Genomic DNA, 25,142 nt, shown 5'->3' with positions numbered 1-25,142 from the left:
ACGGAAAACAACCACCACACCCACGACTCCCGCCGAGTGCTCATAGTGCGGAGTTCCTCCACCTCATTCTCTTCCTCCTCTTCTTCCTCGCTCTCAACATCCTCACCTGTATATCTCTCTGCAGGCCCTTGGGGAGGTGGTGCTGGTGGCGGGTTTGGGGGTGGTGCAGAGGCTAATGAACCAATAGCAGCCATGGAAGCCATACCGATTACTTTCCTTTTGGTCACTAGAGTAGTAAAGGCAGTACACCTCAATGTTCTATAGCTAGAAGGACAATGAAGATGCGCTCGGGTGTGTGGCCATTTATAGGGGTGGAGGGGTGTGCCTCGTGACCGTCTTCATCACTGCAAAGCAGTACGAACATTTTACACAACTAGTCCTCAGGCAAGCTATTGTCTGGGTTATGTGAAATGATATTTTTACACTCTACAATATTTTGCCTTGTGTCTACAAGTTCTTTTGTACTGCTGTGGAAGCACACAAACTGCGCAAATTAGTCCACATGCTTAGCGTGGGTGCGGTCACATGATGACATCCTGAACACATCCATGACAGAAATGGGAGTCCGCTGGACAGCAAATGCAGAGTAACAAACTTGCACATGTGCGCAAGTGTCCTACGGACAGTGTTCGGGTTCTCAAACTAATTCAAAGTGTGATACAAGTGAGACGGACAGTTAGGGACATGCACGATGTTCGCTATACTTACGGTTGTATTGCGCATGTGCATACATGATATGCTCACTGTACGGACAGGTCCAGTGTCTTTAGGACAACTCCATTTTGTTTGACTACGAACTTGCCGCGCCTGTTCTACGGACGCCACCATTTTGGCTGTGCACGATACGGACAGGTATACTGTCCTTAACACACTCCCATTTTGCTCATTTACAGCCATCCTGGACACCTGGTGTGTTCTACGAACATGTTTGATCTTGTTTGTAAGCGGAACGGCGAGGTATCATGTCCTTAGGACGCCCCTTTCTGTTTATGTACGCACAACCTGAACAGATGTTGCAGTCAAATATCAACTCCAACTTACTTGACATTAGCAAGGGTAGGTGTACTGCCTTTACAACACCCACATTCCATTCCTCACGGATAGGTCGAACAGGCGCGCTGTTCGCGAACATTTTAAGTCTTTATAAAAAAAAAAAAATCCCTGAAACTCTATAACTACAACTATTATACAAAAACATTCCAAACACACACAAAGAAACACACATACACTTCAATACAAAGAAATAGCGGGGGAAGCAGATACTGACACAAATATAGGGGAATTAGGATTCATTAGGATTCAACACAGGCTGGTTATGACGAGAAGATTTGTGAGGGGAAGAAGGAATGGATGTTTCGTCAAAACGTCTATTTTCTTCTTGAAGGTTTGGGGATGGTTCACTGGGGAATGGAGAAGCGGGGCAGGTACAGGTGGGACAATGTTAACGTACTTTTCCTCTCACACAGTTCTCCGCAAACTCCTTAAACTTTTAAAATTGTCATTCAGTACATCCAATTTCTGCTCAATCCTTTTCATCCTGTCTTCTTCTGTCTCGTTTGTTGGCCTTTCTTCTTTTCTTTCCTGGTCTGTACAAAAAAAATATACATATGTTAAATACCTATAAAATACTGATCATTATTTTGCATATGCATAGCAGTGTGTACCATTATTGTCGCTGTCTTCAGACATTTCCCCATGCGGAAAATTCTCCTCCAGCCACTCCAAAGTACTAGCCATTTCTGTGTCAAACCAACAGAAAGAAATTATTATTTCTGCATCACATGCCAAAGAAATTACACACACATACAAAAAAATGACTTTCACTCACTATTTTGATGTAATTTCCCTTCGTCCTACTGCGTCCGTCCACTGTCGGTCCAGGCTGCAGAGTTTCAGTGAAGTGATTACGATGGAGGCATCCTTTTTTTTTTTATGGTACCATCCATTTCATTGTACATGGTTATTAAATGTGTCGTTTTCATTTCACACCTTTAGCTTTCCATATTTACTTATTACTACTTATAATATCTTTATGTCCTTCTTCTACGTTGCACATTTTTTGTGTAAGACAATAGTACATTTTCATATACCCCCCACATCTATGGGTAATGTTGATCCCGTCCGCCCCCGTCCGCAAACAGGCGCTCAGTCCGTCCCTTTCTAACATCAATAGGGAGGGGGTTCTGTATGTTCTATGTTAAATGCATATCAAGTACATACATTATACTACTTATCTCCCACAATCACATAATGACAGTGTATATTCAGCACAATAACTTCATTGACACAATGTTATGATTAAGTTCCCCTTCCAAAAACCTGTAAAAATCACTACAAAAAAAACTTTGTTGAGGGGACGTTATGGTTAAGTTGCCCCACCAAAAACCTGCGTATTTCACTAAAAAAAAAAAATGTCTACCTCCCCATTATGGTTCAAATTAAAACCGAAAACCCCCTGAAATTCGCCAGTTATGGTAAACTAAGCCCCCATACCTGCCATCACCACTGTTCACTGCTAACACTAACACCCAGAATATGAAAGATGGCATCACAAATGTCATTGATGACATCACTGATGACAAAGGGGCTAAACATGTGATGTCATCAGTGATGTCATCAATGACATTTGTGATGCCATCTTTCATGTTCTGGGTGTTAGTGTTAGCAGTGCACTTTGGTGATGGCAGGTATGGGGGCTTAGTTTACCATAACTGGTGAATTTCAGAGTTTTTTTGGTTTTAATTTGAACCATAATGGGGAGGTAGAATTTTTTTTTTAGCAACGTTCACAGGTTTTTGGTAGGGCAACTTAACCATAACGTCTCCTACCTTAAAACATAAAAATGTCCTACTATCGCCCATGGTATTGATACTGTCCCGTCATTCTTGTCAAGATATCATTCCTGTGGTGATTTCCTCTCTGGCTTGGAGTACAAAGGGTGTTCATCAGTTTCTTCCTCAGTCTGTATACCAAGTTGCAAATAAGCCTTGGTGACTTGGGAATGTGGAAGGTTGGACTTATACCCAAAGACGAAACTAAAAAGCTGTGTCCATCAGCTTTATATGTTCTCCTTCAGCAGCTCTGAGTTGCAGGTCAGTTCTTTTAATATTTGGGATGGATTTTTAACGTGCTTTGCATATTTGAGTAAGTCACTGGTGCTAAAACACAACAAATGTGTACAGTCCAACCCGAAATGCAAGGAACATTGCCTTTGAGCAAGAAGGCAGAAAAACTAGTCCACGGTTACAGTTGGTACTTTATCTCAGAAGAGAGGCGTCTGATGTTATGGGCGGTGTCTTAAGGTCTTGTGATGATTCTGGCCAACAACATCCTGAAAATCCCATTGCCAAAAAAGGGGCACATTACTAACACGATCATTGACGAGTGCCCAAAAAATCCAAATTCCAAGCGAACGGTAGAGTACACAATAAAGCCAGTGAAGTGTCAGCCCCCCCTAGGCACTGAAAGCTAAGTAATGCAGGTCCACCTGGGAAAACATGCTGTCATGAATCACACTGTTTGAAGCAGGCCATCAACAAAATAAGCAGGGACCAGGAGCTCAGCAGGGAAAATAGTTGTCCACGGTAGACTACTGCTGCAAAGGTCCAGAAATAGAAAAAGACAAGCATACCAGTAAGTGAACAGGTGGGGTCCAGAGACGTTGGCAGTGTAACCAATTCAAGCTTCACTTGTTCAATTTTTCTACTGAGCAAAGAAGGTTGGTATGCTCTCCTGCAGCCAGGCCATGCTTGAGACTGGAGAAAGGGGGACAGTATTGGATGCATCTATGACAGTTTAAGGATCTTAAATACCTTAGTCCAAAGCAGGTACTGAAAGCTGCTCTTGATCCTGGAACGCCATCCACATATCCTTGATAATGACAATGATCCTATATAGATATATAAAAGAACAAAGTCAGCATTCATTTAAAGTCTAAGCTGCAAGCATTCATTTTTTTTCACATAATCGTTGAAAGAGACGCCAAGCAATAATATTCAGAGACATTTCACCTTTTTAATGCAAAAAAGAACATCCTATATTTGTTTTATTTTTACATATAACCTGATTTTCACACAGTCCTCACTCTGAACGACCAATATGTCTGGCGTAGAAACTTCCAACCAAATCAATCAGTGGAGAAGGCAAACTGTCCAGCAGCTTGTTTTTAAAATGTATTGCTACATTTTTAATAAGGTACACAAAGTTACAGTTAATAAAGAACAAATTAATAATAGATATTAAACTTCTTATAATGAGCAGGAAGGTGAACTCTGACACCAAAAATAGGAAAGTGAGGAGCTCAATATAAAATTGGTTAAATGTATACATTTAATGACTGCCAGATAACCATTTATTGAGTTAAAACCTGTGCTTAGTACAACTCTCACCTCCGTTCCTTCAGCTCTCCCCAGACCCTATGTTAGCAATCGGGCACACAGGAGAGGCGCAAATGCGCCACAGACCCCCTCTGCCCCAAATAGCCAGCTCAGTTGCCCTGGCACCTACTTGTTGCCACAGATGGAAGCAATGCAACGAGAGCGGTTACAGTAGACCAAGAAGAGAAAACAATTGAGGTACACGCTTTCCGTGTGGCTCAGCCTGAATGCTGTAACAGTAAACATGGGGCCTACACTTTCCCAAACCAAGGTCTTGGATTGCCTGGCATGCTTGCTGCCCACATTTGTTCTGCCTCTACTTTATGGTATATCTTAACTTGCACATATTTATTAATGTATTATTTTCAACAGCAGTTTCAAAGCACGGCATTACAATCAAAGACAAAACTAATTATTAGAATACAATACGAAACATGCCTAACAGAAAATAAGCAAAAACAAAGATGTGATGGCTGAAAGGTGTAGAATGAATAGTAACCATTGGCATTGCTCTGGGCAACCCTCCAGACCATCGTTTTTCACCTGCCAAGCCATTACAGAAGGGGAAAGACCATATGCAAATCTGGCTTGGCCCCACCCTAAAAGGGGCAGTCCAGCCCAAACTGCTAGGTCACATCCCTTCTGCACAAGACCGCAAGCATCCCCAAACATGTTTCGGCCTTGTTGGGCCTCATCAGTGAGTAGTAGCTTGGGTCTCTAGGCCCAGCAGGCACGGGACCCGCATCTGGGCATACCCGTCCCACTCGGGCTGACAAAGCAAAAACAAAGAGGTGATGGCTGGAAGGTTTAGAATTAATATTAACCACTGGCGTTGCTCTGGGGAACCCTCCAGACCATCGTTCGTCACCTGCCAAAGCATCATAGAAGGCGAAAGACCATGTGCAAATCAGGCTTGGCCCACCCCAAAAGGGGCAGTCCAGCCCAAACTGCTAGGTCACATCCCTTCTGCACGAGACCACAAGCATCCCCAAACATGTTTTGGCCATGTATGGGGTTGCTTGTGTTTCCGTGCAGAGGTGACCTGGCCTAGCAGTTCGGGCTGGGCTGCTACCATTGGTGGCTGTACCTGACTGATTTGCATATGGCTTGTCCCCTTTTGCAATGGCGCAGACGGGCTAAAAAACGGTGGTGTGGAAGATTGCCCAGAGCAATGCCAGTGGTACAGATTCATTCAAACCCTTCCACCCATCACTTTTGTGGTCACAGTTTGCCTCACTATGTGAGAGAGGCTATGCCCAGAAGTGGGTCCCTTGCTCACTGCGCCATAGGGAACCAAGCTGCACCTCACTTAGGAGGCCCAGCAAGGCTGAAACATGCCTGGGGTTGCTGGTGCCTCAGTGCAGAGGGGACCTGGCCTAGCAGTTCGGGCTGGGATGCAACCATTGATGCCAGTTCCTGACTGATTTGCATATGGCTGGACCCCTTTTGCAATGGCACAGATGGGCTAAAAACAGTGGTATGGAAGGTTGCCCAGAGCAATGCCAGTGGTACAGATTCATTCAAAACCTTCCACCCATCACTTTTGTGGTCGCAGTTTGTTTCACTATGTGAGAAAGGGTATGCCCAGACGTGGGTCCCTTGCTCGCTGCGCCTTAGGGAACCAAGCTGCACCTCACTAAGGAGGCCCAACAAGGCCGAAACATGTCTGGGTGGCTTATGTTTCCGTGCAGAGGGGACCTGGCCTAGCAGTTTGAGCTGGGCTGCTACCATTGGTGGCAGTACCTGACTGATTTGCATATGGCTGGACCCATTTTGCAATGGCACAGATGGGCTAAAAACGGTGGTGTGGAAGGTTGCCCAGAGCAATGCCAGTGGTACAGATTCATTCAAAACCTTCCACCCATCACCCTTGTGGTCGCAGTTTGTCTCACTAGGTGAGAGAGGGTATTTTCAGATGTGGGTCCCTTGCTCGCTGTGCCATAGGGAACCAAGCTGCACCTCACTGAGGAGGCCCAACAAGGCCGAAACATGTCTGGGGTGGCTTATGTTTCTGTGCAGAGGGGACCTGGCCTAGCAGTTCGGGCTGGGCTGCTACCATTGGTGGCAGTACCTGACTGATTTGCATATTTCTGGACCCATTTTGCAATGGCGCAGATGGGCTAAAAAAACGGTGGTGTGGAAGGTTGACCAGAGCAATGCCAGTGGTACAGATTCATTCAAAACCTTCCACCCATCACCCTTGTGGTCACAGTTTGTCTCACTATGTGAGAGAGGGTATGCTCAGATGTGAGTCCCTTGCTCGCTGCGCCATAGGGAACCAAGCTGCACCTCACTGAGGAGGCCCAACTGGGCTGAAACATGTCTGGGGTTGCTTGTGTTTCTGTGCAGAGGGGACCTGGCCTAGCAGTTTGGGCTGGGCTGCTACCATTGGTGGCAGTACCTGACTGATTTGCATATTGCTGGACCCATTTTGCAATGGCGCAGATGGGCTAAAAAAACGGTGGTGTGGAAGGTTGACCAGAGCAATGCCAGTGGTACAGATTCATTCAAAACCTTCCACCCATCACCCTTGTGGTCGCAGTTTGTCTCACTATGTGAGAGAGGGTATGCTCAGACGTGAGTTCCTTGCTCGCTGCGCCATAGGGAACCAAGGTGCACCTCACTGAGAAGGCTCAACAAGGCCGAAACATGTCTGGGGCTGCTTGTGTTTCTGTGCAGAGGGGACCTGGCCTAGCAGTTTGGGCTGGGCTGCCACCATTGGTGGCAGTACCTGACTGATTTGCATATTGCGGGACCCATTTTACAATGGCGCAGATGGGCTAAAAAACGGTGGTGTGGAAGGTTGCCCAGAGCAATCCCAGTGGTACAGATTCATTCAAAATCTTCCACCCATCACTTTTGTGGTCACAGTTTGTCTCACTATGTGAGAGAGGGTATGCCCAGACGTGGGTCCCGTGCTCGCTGCGCCATAGGGAACCAAGCTGCACCTCACTGAGGAGGCCCAACAAGGCTGAAACATGTCTGGGGTTACTTGTGTTTCAGTGCAGAGGGGACCTGGCCTAACAGTTCAGGCTGGGTTGCTACCATTGGTGGCAGTACCTGACTGATTTGCATATGGCTGGACCCCTTTTGCAATGGCGCAGACAGGCTAAAAAACAGTGGTGTGGAAGGTTTCCCAGAGCAATGCCAGTGGTACAGATTTTTTCAAAACCTTCCACCCATTACTTTTGTAGTAACAGAAAATAAGAACATCTGAGTCAGGATACATTCCTTAGTCATGAGGTCACAGGCTTTCATATTTTCGATTGGGTAATAATAATTGTATATCGAAATGTTCTATGTAAAGCGTTTTGGATAAACATGCTATATAAATAATAAGTTGTTATTATTATAATATACCTTTTGTGCACTCAATGCCTGGTATAAAATAAACTTGAGGTGTGTCGTAAAAGGATGATAGAAATGAATAACCAGATTACTCACCATAGTGACCACCTTACTCCTAGTGCATAGTCCTCTTTCCTCCATACTTATGGGACATCTCTCCGTCCTGTGGGAAGGGACCGGAGCACTTTGTAAAAAGCATCCAAAAAATGTTCCCAAAATTTGTCCTTCCTCTCTTTCTTGCGCGGGGCCCAGCACGCAGCCGTAACCCCGCCCACCTTGGCTCCGACCCGCGCATTGCGCATCAGTCCTTTTCTATCGCCAGATCAGAGACCTATTAGCAATAACAGAGGAACCTTATTAGAGGGGACGGCGGGCGGGCGTATGGAGGAAAGGGGACTATGGACTAGAAGTAAGGTGGTCACTACGGTGAGTAACCTGGTTATACTCCTACGTCCCGTCCCCTTTCCTCCATACTTATGGGAGATTCCCAAGCACTCCTAACAGGAACAACGGGTGGATGGAAATACCCCTTACTGAAAAAGGTTCTTCAGCACAGCCTTACCAAACTGACCATCAGCTCTTGAGCTCATGTCAAGACAATAATGCTTACAAAAAGCAGATGGGGAGGCCCAAGTTGCTGCCCTAGCGATGGACTGCCAGGGGACATATTTCTGAAAAGCAGCCGCGGCTCCCTTGCCCCGCACCAGGTGTGCATGAATACCCTTAGGAGGTTTCAGCCCTTGGACGGTGAAAGACTCCGTGATGCAGGCGGCGATCCACCGGGAAATAGTCGCCTTAGACACTCCTTACCCTGAGCGTTACCGAAGGTCACAAAAAGTTGAGAAGAACTCCTAAGTTCGGAAGTCCTGTCCAGGTAGAACTTAAGAGCTCTTCTGACATCAAGACAGTGCAGAACCCTTTCAGCCTCTGAGGCAGGGTTCGGAAAAAAGACCGGTAAGGAGATCGACTGATTCAGATGGAATTCAGTTACCACCTTCGGTAGAAAGGCCAGGTTTGTCCGCAGGACTACCTTGTCCTTGTGAAAGACCAAGAAAGGATGCTCCACTGACAAGGCCTGGAGCTCACTCACTCTCCTCGTTGACGTAACGGCGACCAGAAAGGACACTTTCCAGGATAAGTACTTGAGGTCCACCGTGGCCATTGGTTCAAAGGGTTTATGGCACAGTGCCGTCAGGACTACATTTAGGTCCCACGGCGGATGCGCACTACGAACCAGAGGGTAGAGGCGTGTCAAGCCTGCAAAATGTCTCTTAACCACTGGGTTACTCAGAGAATAAGAACATTGGTCTGTAGAAAGAGAAGCGGAAACCGCTGAAAGGTAAGTTCTGCATGATAGAACGTGAACACCCGACTCTGCTAGGGAGGACACGAAGGACAGTACTGTGTCAATCGTAGCTACCGTTGGATCCAATTGCTTCTCCAAACAACAGTGACAGAACCTGAGCCATTTACTCCTGTATTGGGATCTGGTCGAGGGTTTCCTGGCTGCCTGGATAATATGCATGTTATCCCTAGACAAGTTAAGATGCTCTAAAGACTTGAACTCAGGCACCATGCCGCCAAGCTGAGCTATTGTGGGGAGGGGGCCACATCTGCTGTTCCCCTTGATGAAGAAGATCGGGAGTTACTGGTAACCTGATCGGCGAATACACCGACAGGTGTCGAAGTTCTGAGAAAAAAAACCTGGCCGGCCTCCACGGGGCTATGAGTAGAAGCGAACAGTTCACAGAGTTCTTCAGCTTCCAAATTGCCAGATGGACTAGAGGCAGAGGCGGGAAGGCGTAAGCTCTCATGTTGTGCCATGGAATCTCGAGAGCATCCCCCAGAGAGGAGGCTCCCAGCCCCCCTCTGGAGGCATACTGAGGAAGCTTCTTGTTTACCGCCGTAGCGAAGAGGTCCACCTCCGGTGTGCCCCAACGTGAGAAAATCCATGAGAGGACCTCCGCCTTCACCTCCCACTCGTAGCTGACCACTGTCCGCCGGCTGAGGGCATCCGCTGTGACATTCAGCTGGCCCGGGATGTGTACTACAAGCAGCCAGACACCATGAAGCACGGCCCACTCCCATATCTGGATAGACAGGTCCACGAGTGGGGGAGACTTTGTTCCCCCTTGCTTGTTGATGTAATACATTGACACCACATTGTCCTGTCACATGCGGACCACCTTGGTGGCAATGATTGGTCTGAACACCTTGAGCGCCAGAAAGATCGCCAGAAGCTCCAAATGATTTATGTGCAGGAGCTTGTCCTGAGGCGACCAGAGGTCCGAGACCTGAAGAAGATCTAACATCGCACCCCACCCCAGAAGGGAGGAGCCCGTCGTGATCGTCATCATGGGGGCTGGGTCCTGAAACCCCGCGCCCCCCCGACAGGTTGATGAGATGACCACCAAACCAGGTCCACTCTCATGGAATCCGGAATCATTATCCACTTGGAATCCAGGTCCACAGCCTGATGCTAGGAACTCCGAAGAGCCATCTGGGTCCGTCTCATCTTGAGACAAGCAAGAGGAAGAGCCAGCACACTTGAGGCCATGAGGCCCAGAAGCCTCTGGAACCACCAGGCCGACATGCTCTTCGCCTGCGCAAACCTCTGACACGTGGCTAACAGATCTGCCATTCTCTCCCCAGTCAGGTACACTCTGCAGTCGATTGTGTTCCAGCGAAAACCTAGGAAAATCAGGTCCTGCAAGACCATCATGGAAGATTTCCGCCAGTTCACCGACAGCCCAAGATGGATCAGGAGCTGCAGGAGAGACTGCAGATTGCCCGCTGCTGCCAGCGGACAAGGGCTGTGTAAGAGCCAGTTATCCAAATATGGATACACATGGATACCCTGGAGACGAAGATAGGCCGCAATCACCGACATCTTCGTAAAGTCACGCGGCGCCGAGCTGAGGCCAAAAGGAAGCACTTAAAAACTGGAAGTGCTCCTCTCCCAAAGAGAAGCGGAAATATCTCCTGTGTGGGTTCCAAATCAGGATATGCATGTACGCGTCTTGAAGATCCACAACGCTGAGCCAGTCGCCCATCTGCAAGAAGGAGCGTATCTGGCTGGGCGTGATCATCTTGAATTTCTCTTGGGGTAGGAAAAGATTGAACTGGGAAAGGTCTGGGATGGTGCGCAGGCAAGCCTGGTTGGATTTGAGCACTGTAAACAGTTGGGAGTAGAAGCCCTCCCCTCGCTCCCCGAGGGGAACGGGTTCCACAGCTCTGAGGTCCAGAAGTTTCTGAACTTCGGCTTTGAGGGAGGGCGAGCCCGACAGCTGAAAAGGAGGGTTGAGGGGTGGGGTAGGGGGTAGAGGTAAGCGGAAGCCCGCCCGAGCGACTGACAAGACCCATCTGTCTTCTGTGATGGTCTGCCAAGCCTCCCAATGAGACGCAATGCGTCCTCCCACCGAGGTCTTGTGCGAGCGCGGAAAACCCTCATTTAGTAGGTTTATCGGTGGTGGTGCCACCTTAACCTGAGGAGGAGGCTGAAGAGCGGGAGAAAAACTGCGTCCGTTGTTGCCTACGGCAGTTATTCCCCACAGGGGTATCCACTCTGCGAGATTTGCGGTCGAGGAAGCCCCTAAAGCCAGAGGAAGGTCGACTTTGTGACAACGGTCTCTGGGTTTTGAAAGGAGCCTTAACCAGGACAGACAAAGACTTAGCTGTCTGAGTTCTATCATTCGTCTTGGTGAGCTCTACATCTGTTGTAGAATGAAAGAGCTCCTTACCATCGAACGGAAGGTCAAAGACCTTGTCCTGCACTTCTTTTGAAAATGTAGTGGCACGCAGCCACGCCTGCCGTGAGGTATCAACCCCCAGCATAAGGCCCCAAGCCGAGGTGTCTATGTGATGAGCCGCAGCCTCCAGGAGATCCTGGGCCAATACCCTGGTGTCGGATAGGCCACCTTTGAAGTCTTCCAACTTCTCGACCAGGATAAACTCCTCAAACTCCGACAGACCTTTCCACATCCACATGTTAGCTCCCACTAAAATCAATTCAGCGTTGGCCTGCCTGAGCTGCAAGGCCGAGTTGGCGAAGATTTTCCTCCCGAGGGAGTCTAGGAGCTTGTCCTCCTTTCCCAGCACCTGAGTAGCTGTCGTGGACGAGGATGCTGCAGGCCTGGACTGCAAAGTGGCCGCAGCCACCACTGTGGAGGAGGGAGGCGGACAAGACGACAGGGCCACCTCTTCTGAAGAATGCAGCCTGTATCTCGCATCAATTTTCTTATTGACAAAAAGTCCAGAGTGTGGCTTTTCCCAGACTCTGCGGACCTCGGCCAGAACGTCCTTCTGCAAGAACAGGCCGGTACACTCCAAGGGAGACAGGGTGAACGCCCCAGAAAGCATGCCCTCCTGCGGAGCGGGTGCCTCGGGCACCGGAACATCTAAGAAACTCATCATGTCCAGTACCCGGTCATGAAAAGCTCTAATAGAGCTGGGAAGGTCCTCGTTGTCCTGATCGCCTTGGCCGTCATCTGACAGGTCAGGATCCTGCTGAGCCATGTCAGGCGCTGCCTTGTCCACCGGGGACAATGGAGGCAAAGGCAGAAGAGTCGGGGAAGGCACCGTAGGCAAGGGGGGCGCCGGATGAACCATCGGAGGAACGGGTGGAGTAGGAGGTGCAGGTGGACATATCTCCCTGAAAAGCCCTTTGAAATATTCCCTCATGGGGTCGGTACTCATAAGCGTTTGAAATTTACCGAAAAAGGCGTCCTCCGGGGACTGTTTCGGAACCTGAGGAGGCCTCTCATGAGGTGGACAAATCCAGGGACGTAACGGGGAAGGGTGCCACATAAGCCCCTCCACCGACGTATCCACATAAATCAAAGGTGCCAACCCCGCAGGCAATGAAACATTGTGCGGAAGAGGCATCCGGGCATTCCAATCGTAAACTGGCTGATAAGGATGCCCACAAGGGACTCTATGCTCACCCAAGGGACCAAGCCCTACACCTGAGGCCGATGGCGTAGTTGTAGGGTTAGCACCTAAAATGGCCGCCGTGGTTGTGGCGGGAACAGGTGCCATTTTGTCCTCATCTGAGGGGATCTGCGGCACGTGAGGAAGTGAGGCAGGGGTCCCCGTCGATGGATCAGGGGTCTTAACTTTGGCCTTTTCATAAGGAACCTCGGCAGAGCCGGTACTGTGAGGCCTGGAATGTTTTTGTGACATACCAACCGCCAACTCAGCCTTCAAAGGAAGGACCTCGGCACTGCCGGTAAAAGAAGAACTTTGCTTCTTTGTCCCCTCAACAGGTCTGGTATCACTGCAGGAGCGGGAACGGTGAGAAACAGCTTTCACCGACAAGGCTTTGTCAGGCCTCTCAGAACTGTTGGTAGCTTTAGCCTCTGAACGAGGGACCTCAGACCCAGGTCCGGTAACAGCCTTATCTACTTGGGCCTCGAACATCCGTTCGGTAACGACAAGCCCACCCAAGGCCTTGGGCGCACCCCGGTCTTATTTTTGAGGGAAGCCGAAAGAGAGGCCTCAGAGCGAGCTCCGGTACCCCACGACTCAGTAGAACTGGGTCTACAAACAGCCCCCACAGGAGGGGCCTCGGAGCGTACTCCGGTATCCACAGGCCCCTTATGGAGACCCTCGGAGAAAACACCGGTAGAATTATTAGGCCCAATGGGCACCTCAGGGCGAACCCCGGTGACAGAGCGATCAACGCCCCTCCCGACCCGAGAGGAGCCCGGAAAGGTATCCCCCGGCCGGGGTGTTCTGAAAAGTAAAGAACTTACCGGGCGTTTTTTCTTCTCATCGATGAACGCCTGAAAATGTGAAGGAGGAGTTCGCCGGAACACCTCCTCCCACCGCTCCAACCGACGTTGAAGTGCCCGGACCGAAAGGGAGTCGCAGTAAAAACAGGAGTCCCAACGGTGATCCGGACCCAAACACTCTAAGCAAAGAGGATGGGGATCCGCCCTCGCGAAACGATGGTTACACGATGAACAATCTGGAAAGTCTAGTTTGAACGACATAGACAGACTAGTAAACGATCGCTAGCGAGAGCCAGAGAGGAAAAAGGGAAGGAAATCTTCTGAGGATGCAAGTGCGTCCAGTCCCGAATGAGCGGAGAAAAGGACTGATGGGCGATGCGGAGCCAAGGTGGGCGGGGTTATGGCCATGTGCCGGGCCCCGCGCAAGAAAGAGAGGAAGGACACATTTTTGGAAAACATTTTGGATGCTTTTTACAAAGTGCTCCGGTCGTGTCCCACAGGATGGAGAGATGTCCCTTAAGTATGGAGGAAAGGGGACGGGACAGAGCTTGTGTATACACACACACACACACACACACTATCGCCTAGCTGTGCTACAGGCGTTCGAGCCGATTACCACTACAATACTGCACTGCATCATTGGACCTCTTTGAACGGACTCTTCCCCTTTGAGGTGTCGACTCAGCCTGTTCTTTACACTAATCGAAGCAATCACAGCTGTATGACCCATCGCATGGCTTTCTCGAGCATACTCAACTGTCTTTACCCACTGAACTCATTGGGAACCAATGACTTGACTGACTCGATAGTCAACACTGATTGGGCACACTGTAACAGGCCTATAATCCTGTCTCAATGGTGTTGAACTAATAAAGTAGGCCAAATCCCAACATTTTTTGTTGACGGGGGAGCAATTCCCAAAATTGGGATAAATAATAAGAAAATATATAGGCGTGTCAGAGAACTGGCACTAGAGAATTGCTTACCCCTCACTACTCTAACCTCAGAGATGGGTTGGAAAACTTATGGTCACACATATATACATTTACATAACAGCATTAATCTGTGCAAACAGCAAATATAGGCAGCCACACGCGTAAGCGTACATGAGAGTAATTTTAATTGGGAGTGTAAGACATATTAAAAAACAACGGACTAGTACATCAACAAATAAAAACGGACACAAAATGAAGTTGCAGTATTTGTGTCAGGGAAAATAAGGCAAGGCTACAGGTAACAAAAAGCCAAAAAGAGAACAGACAAAAAAGGTGAGGCAACTTAGTACACCTTCTAATCCTGATACATAGATTATACAAAATGGATACAATTAGACATTTGATGAGATATAAAATGTCTACATGTTTCGGCCAGTAATCAGATGGGACAGTTTCTCAAGTGTCCATACAGAAGAAAAATGTAGTGGTCATCTTCAGGACAGGACATTTCTTCAAGATGAGCCTTATGAGCAATTTAATATTGGCGTCAAAGATCAGTGACTACTGGATCGAGTGTCATCAAACCAAAGAGAAGGACAAAGCCGTCAATGAATCCTTCGTGGACAAAATTGTCGCGAGTGAGACTCAGAATGATGTCGCGCACAGTTGCTGCATCGCGGTCTTGACGAGAGGATCGTTCGGTTCCATATCGAGCAGCCCGAGATTGACTACATAGTAATTGTACAGCAAGCTCTCGATTACACGGGCTAAAATTCACCTGTTTTTGAACGCCGGTATGAGTTTCATGCCGCATCTTTCCACCACGAATCGGTATTGATGCCGTTCTTTGTGCTAGACTTTAAAAAGGACACTCCCTTAATCTGATGCCACAACATCATTCTGAGTCTCACTCTGGATGCCTAAATGATGTTCACTACAGTTTCCTTCCAGTCTCTTGTATGACCTAACTGGCGACATTTGGAAATTGCGCCATGAGTCATCTGGATGACTATTAATCAGTCATTAGGCGCAACAATTCTGTCCACGAAGGAGTCATTGACGGCTTTGTCCTTCTCTTTGGTTTGATCACACTCGATCCAGTAGTCACTGATCTTTGACGCAAATATTAAATTGCTCATAAGGCTCATCTTGAAGAAATGTCCTGTCCTGAAGATGGCCACTACATTTTTCTTCTGTATGGACACTTGAGAAACTGTCCCATCTGATTACTGGCCGAAACATGTCGACATTTTATATCTCATCAAATGTCTAATTGTAGCCATTTTGTATAATCTATGTATCAGGATTAGAAGATGTATTAAGTTGCCTCGCCTTTTTTGTCTGTTCTCTTTTTGGCTTTTTGTTACCTGTAGCCTTGCCTTATTTTCCCTGACACAAATACTGCAACTTCATTTTGTGTCCGTTTTTATTTGTTGATGTACTAGTCCGTTGTTTTTTAATATGTCTTACACTCCCAATTAAAATTACTCTCATGTACGCTTACGCGTGTGGCTGCCTATATTTGCTGTTTGCACAGATTAATACTGTTATGTAAATGTATATATGCGTGACCATAAGTTTTCCAACCCATCTCTGAGGTTAGAGTAGTGAGGGGTAAGCAATTCTCTAGTGCCAGTTCTCTGACACGCCTATATATTTTCAATGGTGTTGAGCCTTAAGAAGAATAAGCCTGAAACGTATGTGTAATGGTTCTGTCTCTCTGGCCTGCCTTTAAGGGCCTTCAGGACCTTAAGACCAGCTGCTTATCTTTTTAAAGGCATCCTTATTGAACTTTAACATTGCTGCTGAAAATATTCCCCATCTCCCCCACCTTCAGGCCCAGACTGATAAAGTCTGCATATTCTACGTTTACTCTAGCAGGGGTGAAATATAGCATTTTCGATTAGCGTGTTTGTGTTTTTAGTTGATTAAAGTTTCCTATTTTTATTGAGCCTTGGTGGACATTCTTTTATTTTCGTGCCCAAGTATTGTTGCTGTTTGGAAGCTTCTTTGCTAGCTCCACAAGAGCAAAGCCTGCCTCCCGTGCTACCACAACAGGCGAATGAGGGATACCTGTCGTTCTGTGCATGTTTTACCTTTAAGATTGAGATCACTGCTGGTTTAGTAGTAGTGCGGCCCAATGATGTCTGTAATCCTACAGAACAGTATTCATGTTGCCACATATACAATTCAGAAGGCATACCTTCCAGCAAAAAGCCAAACTCCACTGACCGGATTTGTTGTAGGAGCCAAGGATAGTTTACACAGTGGTAATCGCTGTTCCCCGCATGGGTTATCGACGCAGGATTGCCCCGAATACCTCTGACACACTGTGCAGGTTTGATCAGCCTCCGTTTCTGGTCTTCAGTTTCTTACTTTCAAAGGCTCACGAAAGTAACAGTCTTTAGAGGTCAAGGGTACTTCTATCTGTGCAACCCTCTCTGGTCTCGCCCTCTTACTCCTTGCATTAAACTGCCATCTTGGAAGTGCTTTCTCCTCATGTGTTTTGCCTCGCTCAGAGTGTGCTTTCGTGCTCCGCCTTTTATCCGGGTGGTAAAGTGTGATGGAAGTCAGGTTTGTGTAATAATCCATAATTGCCTGACCTTGCCTGACCATGGTGTTGGGACATGTCAGGTATACGGCTCTGGTGTTAGTCCGTTGTCGCTCCTGGTTGGCTGTCCGTGAGAAAGTGCTTGTGACGGGAAAGGGGGGAAGGGGTTGAGTTCCTAAGTATCTTACCTGGTAGGATGTGGGAAAGGTGTTATAGGCAAGGAGATACCTCGTCTCAGCCTCCGGTGTCCCACTTCTACTCCCTGAAGACCCCTTATCGAGGTGATCCTCCTGCACTGGTGCACCCCCAGGAACTGGATCCAAAAGCAATAGCCGTGTCCTGGCTGCCTGGATGACAGATCCCTGGGGAATTGCGGGTGAGACACTCTCAGGTTTCTCACACAGGGTTAGGGGCTTCACCCTGCCAGGGGAGTAAAAAGGACCCATCATAGCCTGGCGTAGAAGGCCTACCAGGGCACATGCCAGAGCCAGTCCCACCCCTGAAGGCGGAGGAGGCGGGAGGAGTTGGAAGAGCCCTAGTCCCTAAACCCCCTGAAGGTGTCTGGACTGCAAAGACTGGTGTCCCTTTCAATCACCCAATGCTGGGCACCCTCAATTCTGGCTCCAGTTCTCTTTTATTTTTTGTAGAACTACCAGGGCCAAGCTGGCGAGAGCCAGCGACATCCCTACAGCTTCTGAGGCTCCGGCACCTGTACTACATTAAAAGCATTACTCACCAGAGCTTGAATTGAGTGGCACTCTGATCTGAGATCCAGCAAAGAAAATAACAAAGATTCCTGAATTTCCCATGAACCAAAGGGCTTCGGGCTAAAAGGGGATTGCGTTGCATAACACCACAATAGCCTAAACCTGAGAGAAAAGGCAGCATTAGATTGGGCCCCAGGGACTGATGGCACTTGGAACCAATGGGGAGGAGGCTAAAGACAGGAAATCATTGGTATAAAAGATTTGTGGCTGTCACACAGAGTGTGGAGTGTTCGGACGAGGCCAGGAGGTGTGGAGGCAGACCAAGAGAAGGACGGAAGGCAGAGCAAAGCACTGAAGAGAGTGTGGGGAAGTTGAATAGGAGTACCGGTGCGGTATTGTTTGTTAGAGGGAGTGTTACCGGGAGTGGTACCCCTGTAGAGAGAGTGAAGTTGTGAATGTGGAAGTGTATGTGTGAGTTAGTGGCAGCGGAGCCGTGTATAAAAGATGACAGAGGAATAGAAGGGAAAGTGTAGAGGATCAAGGTGAGAGTAGAGAGAGAGAGAGAGAGAGAGAGAGAGAGAGAGAGAGAGAGTGCAAGTGAGGGGTGGATGTATGAAAGAGGGAGCTGAACAGTAGGAGGAGAGTGGTTGTGAAAGGAAGAGAGAAAGGGGGAGAAGTTGTAGGAAGGGAACGTTGGTGGCCGGAGAAGGGAAGTGATAGAGAAACAGAAGTGAAATGAGTGTGTGCCAATCAAAAGGAGAGCGGATGAAAGAGGTGGAGGGAAAGAAAGAGAGAAGGAGGTAAGTGTGGAAGGTGGGAAAGTAGAAGGGAGGAAGGTAAGCGAGAGTGTAGGAGGAAGGAGATGGAAGAGTAAGGAGGTATAAGATCAGAGAGAGGAATGAGAAAGCGAGAGTGAGGAGGAAAGTGATATAGAAAACCCAGACATCATCTGAAATCATGAAGACCATCATTTGGGAACACGAGAATAGGGTGCCCTTAATATGTCTTGCAGGGTTTAAGGTAGTGTTTAGGACATCCCAGGGTAGGAGGTTATCTTAAGACATTAGGGCTTACCGATCATTAGTGTTCACGCTGACCTAGAGTAGCATGGTATCTGTGTTAGGGCAGAGGGAGCCCACGGGCCCCTCAGGGGCTGGCTAGAATAACCCCTTAATCGAACAACCCTAGAGCCTTAAATCCCTCTCCAGAAACAATTGAGAGAGTTGTTAATGAAAACACTTGAACCTTCTAGCGGGCATGTGAGTTTATTAAGGCTGTCTGTAGGAAGTGCCACTTCTTTTCAGGGTTGGGGTGTTTATTCCCTCTGAGCAGCTGAGTGTGAAGAGGCTCCTTAGATGTGCTTACTATAGTTAGTAACAGATTAGAGACTTTATACTACAACAGCACATGTATCATCTATGTATGGCATCGCCTGCATAAGGGTGCAATGACAGAACATTTTACATTATTATACAATACCTTTAGGGTGGCTAACAGACTTGTTAAATATTGGGAACAGGGCCTAGGAAAGTTGGAGCCTGAAGTCATAGCCAGAACAGTCTATTGCTTTGCATGCAGGGTTGCCTCATGGCAAGGCACCTGGTGCATCATCATCATCATAAATTGCAGTTTGTATATTCCTATACTCCACATAATCTGTCCCAGTTCTATACTACTCAGGCATATAACTGTCTGAGGTGCGTTCACACCTCCGCTCACATATTCTTTCTATAGGCCACAACTTGGATTTTGTGTGCAAAAAATAAGTACAATATACCGATTTCCATTTGAATAGGGTCTCAGCCGTTTGCTTTTGCCCGGCACTCATGTGTGGCCATACTGTCTGATCCCGGCTATAAGGAGTAGTATTATAATTATAGGCCGGACGAAAATTGCATGTTGCTTTAAGGATTCCTTAGCCGTCCCATGTGACTGTTGGTCTAAGGCAGTTTTTGAGGCTTATCTTACTTAACACAATATCTTGCTCAATCAATAGTATTCAATCAATGGTATTTCAGCAACATTTGGAAATTATGGGATCTTTTTACTATTTTGAATACTCTTGTAATTCAGTACACGATATGAAAGCAATTTGATCTAACAGATTATATTTGAAATAACTGGTACATATATTGTGTATGTCTATATTTAAACAAACTTGCTTTTAGTAAATTGTGTATTGAAGGTTCAATCCAGGATAAAAATGAAACTTGCCAGAACTATCCATCCACCACAGCATTCATGGCAATGCATCCATGCAGTGAGTGAAATCCGATATAGAAACCTGTACATCCCTATTGCCAACTACATCCAACATCATAGGAAAAAAGTAAAAACTCTTATATTGACCAAAGAAACCTTAAGGGCTGGTTCATTTGTGGCAGCAACTTCAAGCGCACAATATGGGACAGTTTCTGCTTTTTTCAAAACTTGCCAAATTATCTTAAGTGACAATCCTGCGCCAGGCTACGTAGGCAACTTTACCCATAACTTAATACCACACTTTAAGGACAGTCAAAAAAATTACAACCGGCAGTTCACAGCACGAAGCAAACTAAATACAAATGTTTTGCAGGTGGTTAGAACAGTTTGTTGTGCAGTTTAGAGTCAAACTTAACTGTATCAGTGTTTAAAAATGGTTAGATTGTAAGCATAATAGCTGACATCTCTGAAATAAAAGCTTTAATCAGGATAGGAACAGACGAGGAAATTAAAGTCAGTCTAACAATAAGGTTTATCACACAGGGAACTACTTTATTTTGCAAATACACAGGACCATAGAAAGCTGAACTGACTGAACTTCCGAATGTCATATGCAAGAGTTTTCTTATCGGCTTCTATTTCCTGTTACTCAAATAAATGCACTTCAGAAACCCACACAAAAGGAAAGCAATTGGTTAATTCTGCCCAAAGGGAAATTAATTATGTATATGATAGACTTCTGCTATGATGCCACAGATTCCGTAGGTTATGAACGCATATGAACATTTGTATGAATAGTCAGATGACGGGGACAATAACTATTTTATTATCAAAACCATGAATACTCATCCCCCCCCCCACATTTTGATTGTCACTGCAACTTTACATTTTGAAACGGCCCTTACCATGTGAATCGTTTTGCGATTTGGACGTCCCTGCATTACCAATGTCCAATTTGTGAAGATTTCATTTACAACCACAGATGTTACCAAACATATCACACATTTTATGGGATGAAAGCAAAATCGAAAATTTCCCGAATCAATATGAATACATTTCTTTTTTATTGCTTGCATCACTTCCCAACCTATTGGAACATTTTTTTAAATAATGGAATCACTAGGAGGAGCAAGCTCCTAGATGAAAGACACATTAGCTTGAGAAGAATTACCCCAACAGGAATGCCAACAAGAGGGATGAAGTCATTGGGCCTCATTACGACCCTGGCGGTAGGGGGTTAACGGGGTAGGTAGAGCTGCCGGCCCCGTTAACCCCCTATGGCCTCATTACGAGGTCTCCTCGCGCAAACCGCTAAGGACGCCTGGTAAAACCAGGCATCCTTAGCGGGTCCCGCAAGCAGACTAGAATGCAAACAACGGGCACGTCATTAACGGGCCCGTTGTTTGCATCCTCCCCATTCCCATTGAGCCCTACGGGGGCTCAAATGGGAATGGGGCTGTACCAGTTCCGGGTTCCCTGAATGGGGAAATACCGGGCCCTCCGAGGTCGGAATGGCCCAGTATTTCCCCATTCAGGGAACCCAGTCCCGGTACCCGGTATGCGGGTAGCCATGCCGCAAATAGCAGCATGGCTACCTCCATGGTCATAATGAGGCCCATTGTTCGATGGAAAGCAGCACAAAGCATGTCAGAAACAATCACCCTACTACTTGGTATGAACAGGCAACACAAGAAACTATACATCTGGAAATGTTGGCCTTCACATAAAGTCATTATTACCATGTGCAACCAACAAATGCTCAGTGCTTATGAAATATCTTGTTATACCAAAGTAAAATATTGGGCCCTAGCCACATTAAAATTGGCCAAGGCTAATTGATGAGGAGTATAGAAAGCTGAAAAATAAAACAGAGCGAAACATTGAATGGAACACATGAAACCCATACAATACATTTGAGACAAAAAAAGGTAGTGGTCTAAGGACTACTTCAACAATGTGGAATTTCAAAAAACGGTTCTTTCATGATATTGCCCAATGTTTACTACACTCAAATGGCTGATGTAATAGTACCATGATGGATACCGTCCCAGCACCAAATTTAGATTCCACCCAGGAGCCTTTGGAATGACGTTTGACGGATTAGTGTCCAAAGAAAAGGTCTTGAGGCCTATTAAGGTAAGCAACACAAGCCTATGAGTAATGCATGCAAAAAGTCACCTTACTGCATTATCCTGCTAGTTGAGAAAAAGACACTGACCTCATTACAATTTTGATGGTCCGGGAACTACAGTACCGGTAAGCTTGCCGGTACCGTAGTTCCCAGGCCAGCAAACTACGAGTTCTGCTTGCGAGTGCCATTGCGGCTGCCAGGTCTGACCTGGCGGTCGTACCAGCACCCGCGAGCAGAGCATATCAGATCCAGGTCCACCGTGGCTGAATACCCTGGTAATGGCCCATTCCAGGGCGCTGGAAAAAAAACAACTCCTGCGGCTGTCGTGCCAGGGTCGTAATGAGGCCCAATGTTACTTCAGCAACTTTTTATCCAATAACATATCACGAAAAGTTAATTGTTTACTAGTCACTTCTTTTCTTGCAGTCTATTGGACTCTGAAACGTCCACAGAACAGTAAAATATATTCTCAGAAAGCAGGCCTTCTAGCTGAGCCATGGAGGAGTTGTCATTTAGGTCTCTGCCTTTATAATGTATATTTGAGGTTAAGTGCAGGTGCAGCGGATCAAAGTATCAAAGCTGACGATATGTAATGCATGAGCTATCAGTCCCAGGAACACCCTGTGCTCACTGACATAACATTTTGCAATCAATGTGTTGCAAACAATTGAAAATGAGAAGCTTTTGAAAAAGACATTTTCCCAAGCAATTTTTCAGGACTGCATATCGAAGAGAACTCACGTGTTCGACCAGCAACAAAGCATTCAGAACTTGCACTAGAAGCAAAAATAAACTGTCCAGGAAAATCCCCTCTCTATAGTATGTATGGCTTTCCTATTCAACTTCCACTGTACAGCGAGATAGGCAGCCTTGTCTATCTGAACAGTGAAGTTTTTCTGCTGCTGGTAGTAACTTGATGTGAATGACTCCCTCCTGAGTCTGCTTGGTCAATCTGCAAAGAATCTGGTCTCTATAGGTTTGAACAGATAAAAACAATGTTCTAGTGTTGTCTGGAAATATCTGTATAACATTTCCTATGAGTGAGGATAAGACTATTTCAGATTTAGCTACTATGCTTTTACACCCAGAAGAGGAATATGAAGAACGTTGTCCTCCTGAAGCCACAGACCATAATGTCACAAGTCTCTCCCCTTCTCACCTGCTTCTCCTTGCTTGCGACTTTCTTGGATGTGTTCTTTCGCATGGTCCGGGATTTGTACAGGCCCGTGTGCAGGTCTTCGGATTCCAGCATGAGGACAGCAGTCCTACGCCAAGTAGCGTTCGGATATCCAGGACTGGGAACCAGGAAGGAAACAATGTCCGAACTCGGAGGCACGGAATGCCGTGACCCGAGCACAGGAGAAGATCCAGGAAGAATGCTCGGTAAGTTAAGTTCGAGGAAGGGAAAATAGAAAAGGAAGTGAATTCAAGGAATAGGGAAACAGGACTCGGAAGGAAGCCCCGAGCGAACTCCAGCGACACACGTCTGACTACACTGAGCGGTAGCGTTGAGACGCGCAGAGCCGCGGGTGCGTGACTGTTTTGTAGGAAGTTGAACGTAGCGCGTAAAGGCTGGCAAGCTGCGTTCCGCACCAAACGGCCATGTTGGAAGGATCACGGAATTCAGTCCTCTATGGGTCAGGGGCCATGATGTCCAGAATGGACGCAATCAGCGGTTCATGACACATAACCCTAAAGGTAATCTCTCCCCCAACCTTTAAAATCCACAGACCATAACCATAAACGTAATCTCTTCCCAGCCTTGTAAAAACCTCAGACCGTAACCATAAAGGTAATATCACCCCCAACCTTCTAAAAGCCACAGACCGTAATCATAAATGTAATCTTTCCCCAAAACTTCTAACAGTTTCTTGTGAACAAACATTTCAATGGGAACTTTGAAAAGAACATTTCTTAAAGGGTTGTTTTTGAGCTCGGAATTTAAAGATGTCCATGATAAGTAGACATAAAAGCTGTTTTTTAAAGGTCCACTTACTAGTGCCATTAAAGATTAATCAGGAATCCCATAAATGCAAAAATCCATCTATCATGTGACTTCAATAATCAACAAGCCCAAACAGAGTTTTATCTTCATGAATTGACCACTGCTGATTTCATACAGGATTCTTTCTGGTGGAGGGGGTGGGGTGTGGTGGCTGGCTAGGTTTCAAAATTTAACCAAAATGACACTTTAATCTGAGGCTTCTAAAGAGGAGCCGAGTTTGGATTCTGACTCAGTCACCAAGGTGTCCAAACTAAGAGTGCTCCAGACCAAATGGAGACTCCATAGCATATACAAAAGATAATGTGTTCTGATCAGCCAGTCAATCAAAAAAGGACACAATGCAATTCCTCTGATGCAAAGATGGGCTGCCACTAGAAAATTGAATTTGGTGAATATTCTTGGAGTAAGGCTGATGGTCAACGGCAAATGCTGACCATCTCTCACAGTCTGAGAAACCTTTGTGATCTTTCTCCATCAGGATTTGCAATTAAGCATCCTGAAGGCGTATTGATGCCAGCCAGTCTCCAATTTGCAACATTGCACAATTTAGTGCTGAAATCACCAAGTGGAAAGAAAATGCTGGAAGACATAGACATGTAAGGGCTTTAGACCACCAGTTGTCTTCTTTATGGTGAAAATAGGAGCAAATGCCATTGACTTCTCTTTTATGCTGGTCTCAATTCTATATCAACTAAAAAAGTGGTTTTACTTTGGAAGTAAATCCCAGCGACACTAAAGCAAATAGTCAGAGCATAATCCACATCAGCGCCCTATCTCTTCATCTCCATGTAGTAAACTGGCATTGCCTCCTTTCCACAGGCGATAAATGCACCTGCAAAAAAGTGGTCTATAAAGACATCAACACCAAAGATATGTGGGATGAAACCTTAGACCAGGGATGCAAACTGTAGATGTCCAGATGTTTTAGACTACAATTCCCATGATCCCTCATCATTGACTATGTTGACTATGGCTGATGGAAGTTGTAGTCCAAAACATCTGAAAAGGCAAAGGTTTTCACACCCCTGTTTTAGGGAAATCCTTGTTGGAAGCAGAAACTGATTTCATTTAGAACACAATCTTTTTCGTTTGGAAAAGGTATCTTGAATTTTCATGGATGTTTTTTTTAAGGCTTGAAATCTGTGTAGGCCCGAG

The 25,142-nt window shown here is 46.6% G+C and overlaps 1 protein-coding gene across 2 annotated transcripts in view; it reads right to left on the bottom strand.

Moving 5' to 3' along the window:
• Nucleotides 1-25,142, bottom strand: part of ADAM9 (ADAM metallopeptidase domain 9) — a 1,404,333-nt gene that overhangs the window by 1,061,254 nt on the left and 317,937 nt on the right. For both annotated transcript variants that reach the window (XM_069617919.1, XM_069617920.1), the window contains exon 5: nucleotides 3,813-3,889. In XM_069617919.1, coding sequence (XP_069474020.1) covers nucleotides 3,813-3,889 — 77 coding nt within the window. The remainder of the gene's footprint in view (nucleotides 1-3,812; nucleotides 3,890-25,142) is intronic.

This window comes from Ambystoma mexicanum, chromosome 10, assembly GCF_040938575.1.
Source record: "Ambystoma mexicanum isolate Mex_15411 chromosome 10, UKY_AmexF1_1, whole genome shotgun sequence".
Taxonomy (NCBI): Eukaryota; Metazoa; Chordata; class Amphibia; order Caudata; family Ambystomatidae; genus Ambystoma; species Ambystoma mexicanum.
This window is presented reverse-complemented; position numbering and strand designations above follow the sequence as displayed.